The sequence below is a fragment of the Bidens hawaiensis genome, unplaced genomic scaffold (assembly GCF_021521415.1).
Source record: "Bidens hawaiensis isolate Kalapana, Puna unplaced genomic scaffold, B.hawaiensis_p1.1 tig00013503_1, whole genome shotgun sequence".
In the NCBI taxonomy this organism is placed as follows: Eukaryota; Viridiplantae; Streptophyta; class Magnoliopsida; order Asterales; family Asteraceae; genus Bidens; species Bidens hawaiensis.
The window spans coordinates 164335-168180 of NW_027492145.1; the positions used below are offsets into that span (position 1 = coordinate 164335).

The window sequence follows — 3846 nt, forward strand, 5'->3', positions numbered from 1 at the left end:
CGAGTCCAAGCTACAAAGCTCATTTATTAAACGAGTTTCGTCGAGCCTTCAAATATGACATACCATGCCTAAAAGAACACACAAGTCCAATTGTCCAAATGACTATTATTTATATAAATATAATAAACTGCTATAAAGCTACTAAAAACAACTAAATATAGGTTCTTTTTAATTTATATAAAATAATATAATATTTGTATATAAATAGTTATATAAATATACAAATAAAATAAGTAAAACTGATAGGTAATGAATGTACCAAGTCTTAGTCGAACTCAAGCTTAAAAAATATTTAACAAGCTAACTCGTTGAAGTCTGAACACAACTCGACTCGTTTACCCCTCGTTAACTCGACTCGTTTACCCCTCGATTACCCCTTACGACAACTTTCATATATTAATTAAAAGTAACCGTAGATTTATGTTTTTAAAGAAAGTAAGACGATAATAATATGATTCTACTCTCTCCATGCTTTTATTTATTAATGCCAACAAACAAACCAACAATATCCTCACCTATCAAAAGGGCAATTACGTCAATAACCCACCCACACAACCTCGCTTCTGTTACATACACAGAGGATAAGATCTTCCTTCATCTCTCTGTATGCATCTCCTCGTTACCATGAATAATGATAATAATAATAATAACAATTCATCCCACCATTAAATAAATAAAACGACGCCGTCATGGTCCAACAAATTTCCGACGACCACCTCGCCGGAACTTCAAAACTCCGGCAAACCACCGACCAAATCTCATCCTTAATCTTCCTCTCTCACTCCATCAAACCCTTCCAATCCAAATGGAAAATAATCCGACACAAACTCGAACAAATCCTCAACGTTCTCAACTCCTTCCCGCCGGAATTTTATTCCGGCACCGGCGACGGAGAAAGTAATACCCTGTTCACAATCATTCAAACCCTTGAAGAAACAATAAATTGCTGTAACAAATTGGCCCAGAAGTGTATTGAAAACACATACAGTGGCAAACTGTTAATGCAGAGTGATCTTGATATTATTACCGCGAAATTCGACAATTCCTTCAAGGGTTTGTCTGAATATGTTACTGGTGATAATGGGTTGTTGTTGTTTTTGAATAATAATCACGCGATTGTGGTTTCGAAACCTGGGATTGGTGCGTCAAGAGACGATATTAGGTTTTATGTTAATGATTTGCTGTGTCGGTTTAAAATTGGGCGAGTTGAGATGAAGATGCAGGCGTTGGTTCTCTTTAATGAGGTGATTCAAGAGGATGAAAGGTATGTGAGAATTGCAATGGAGATTGAGGGGTTTGTTCCTGCGGTTATGAAGTTTTTTAGTTCGAAAGAATTGGGGATTCAAGAAGAGGCGTTGAAATCGGTGGCGGTAATTTGTGGGTTTGATTGTTATAAGAGTGTGTTGGTAGGATTTGGGGTTATTGGTTTGTTGATTAAGGGTTTGGAGAGTGAAAGCGAGTTGGGTAAAGAGTTGTCTGCCAGGTGTTTGATGAAAGTCACGGCGAACTGTGACAACGCGTGGTCGGTTTCTGCTCACGGTGGTGTGTCTGCGTTGTTAAAGATTTGTGAAAATGGTTGTGATGATGCTGTTGTGTCTGGTTCGGGTGGTGAGTTGGTTGGTTTGGCGTGTGGGGTGTTGAGAAATTTGATCGGTGTTGATGAAATCAGGCGGTTTGTGATTGATGAAGGCGGAATTCTGTTGTCGATCAAGCTTGTTAAATCGAAAAACGAGGCGTCACAAATAAGTGCGATGGAATTTATTCAGGTTATGGCGTCAGGGAACGAGTTTGTGAGGGGTTTGATTGTGAATGAGGGCGGGATTCGTATTCTTGTACGTGTACTCGATCCAAAATCTTTGTATTCGTGGAAGGCTCGAGAGAAATCGATTAGGGCGCTCATGATATTATGTGCAGATTCAGTTGGATACATGAACTGTTTGAAAACTTATGGGTTTATGGATCATATACTCTATTTTCTTCACAATGGTGAGATTTTGGTTCAAGAATCTGCGTTAATGGCTGCATCTTGGCTCTCTGCAAGTTCAGATGAGTTCAAGAAGTTAATGGGTGATGCAGGGTTTATTCAAGAGCTTGTTAGGTTTCTTGATGCGAAGTCGTTTGAGGCTCGTGAAATTGCAGCCGAGACAATTCTTCGACTAATGGCAGTGCCAAGAAATCAGAAAAGATTCGTGCAAATTGATCAAAATGTGAACTTGATTCTGCGACTGATTGATCCGGAAGAAGGTAATTCGAGTAACAGAAAGGTTTTGCTTTCAATAATAACGTCGTTATCGTTATGTAATGAAGGTAGGAAGAAGATATTAAGCTCTGGGTACTTGAAAAACATTGAAAAACTTGCTGATGATCAAGTTCTAGACGCGAAAAAGATCATTAAAAACCTCTCATCGGGTCGGATTCGAAGCATAATTAGGGGATCTGGCATTCTTGAATGTAATTCACTTGTTAATTGCATGTAAATCTTGATTTTGTTTATAAGAAAACAATGAAACATTAGATCCTTTGTGTGTAGTTTGTACCATTTCTAGAACTTCAAATAAAACTAGGCAATGCTATCAAATTCTGATTTTATTCATATAAAGTTTTCTGAATAAATTGTACTTGCTGAATATAGTGTTAGGGTTGTTGAGAGAAAATTATTAGTTTCTTCATTAAATGTTAGTTGGCAAATCCACCAGAATCATGATGTAACAGTTTTGTATTATACTAATTAGTAATTAATGTTAGTATGACTTTGATGACTATCACATTTTAAGTCATCACAAAAAGCATGTATTATCAGTTGCATTTGTCCACATGTCCTGAATTTATTTTTGTGGCATGTTTCTTAACATAACATAAAATTAAGAAGTATATGTCACACTTAGCAGGGAGAACATCACTATAACTCAGGTAAGGAGCGGTTGATATAAAAGCTTTTTATTTGAAGACCTGTCTGTCAGACTAACGCCTTTATAGAATATAAGAATATATGGTGGAAGAGAAAGACTTAAGTTTTATATGGTGTATTTAAAGCAAATGGTAACTTAAAATTGTTTGTAAGGTAGTAAAAGAGAGATTAGTTTTATTAAATAAAAAGAATTATAAAACTACATGATGATTAAATTATTGTACTAATCTTGTCAGTTTATATAGATTGAAATGGGTGATTTGAGGTGGGATAGGAGTTGCACATGGGGGGAGGGGCATATGAGGTGTAGCAATCAATATTTTGTCTACCTCTAATGATGTACAAGTGATACAGCAGACAGTACCATGAATAGTAGCTGTTCTTTGTGTCCATTTTTGTCCTTTTCAACTTCTTATGCTGAATTGGTATATGCAGGCAATAAATTTTGTTTGCTGGTATTGGATGATATGAGTGACCACTTCTTGTTATTGCTTTTGCAGAAACAGAACCATACAGACAGCATAAGCTTCCTCATAGATTCTACATAAGCTTGCTCAGAGATTCTATGATAAATTGAATAACCTAAGTAGATTTTCTAGGGACACCGCCCAATTGCTAAAACACCGGTCTATACGCCGCGTATAGGTTTATACGCGACGTATAGGCCGGTGTTCCTAGAAAATCCAACCAATTATGTCTTATTATGTTTTTTTTTTTATATTTTTTTTCTTTGTTATTTTGTTATTATTATTATTATTATCATTATATATTAATTAATTATTTATTTATTATTTAATATCCTTTCGGTGAAAAACAGTTAACACATATATATACAAAAAATCATTGTTAAATCTGTACAAATAAAAGAAAATACGACAACTAAAACATAAAATCTACGTGAAGTCTCCCATGTCCATGCCCATGTCGTCGTCGTGGCC

The 3846-nt window shown here is 35.8% G+C and overlaps 1 protein-coding gene across 1 annotated transcript; it reads left to right on the plus strand.

Moving 5' to 3' along the window:
- Window positions 1–689: 689 nt before the first annotated feature.
- LOC143544217 (uncharacterized) lies at window positions 690–3456 on the plus strand. Its single transcript, XM_077036367.1, has 2 exons — window positions 690–2451; window positions 3344–3456. The coding sequence occupies exons 1-2, from the start codon at window positions 690–692 to the stop codon at window positions 3454–3456; spliced, it is 1875 nt and encodes a 624-aa protein (XP_076892482.1).
- The last annotated feature ends 390 nt before the right edge of the window (window positions 3457–3846 follow it).

Excerpts from the sequence above, each read along its gene's own strand:
- LOC143544217 (XM_077036367.1), top strand. The coding sequence starts at position 690 with ATGGTCCAACAAATTTCCGACGACCACCTCGCCGGAACTTCAAAACTC. Across the intron at positions 2,452-3,343 it reads GGGATCTGGCATTCTTGAAT|GCAATAAATTTTGTTTGCTG; the intron begins GTAATTCACTTG and ends TGGTATATGCAG.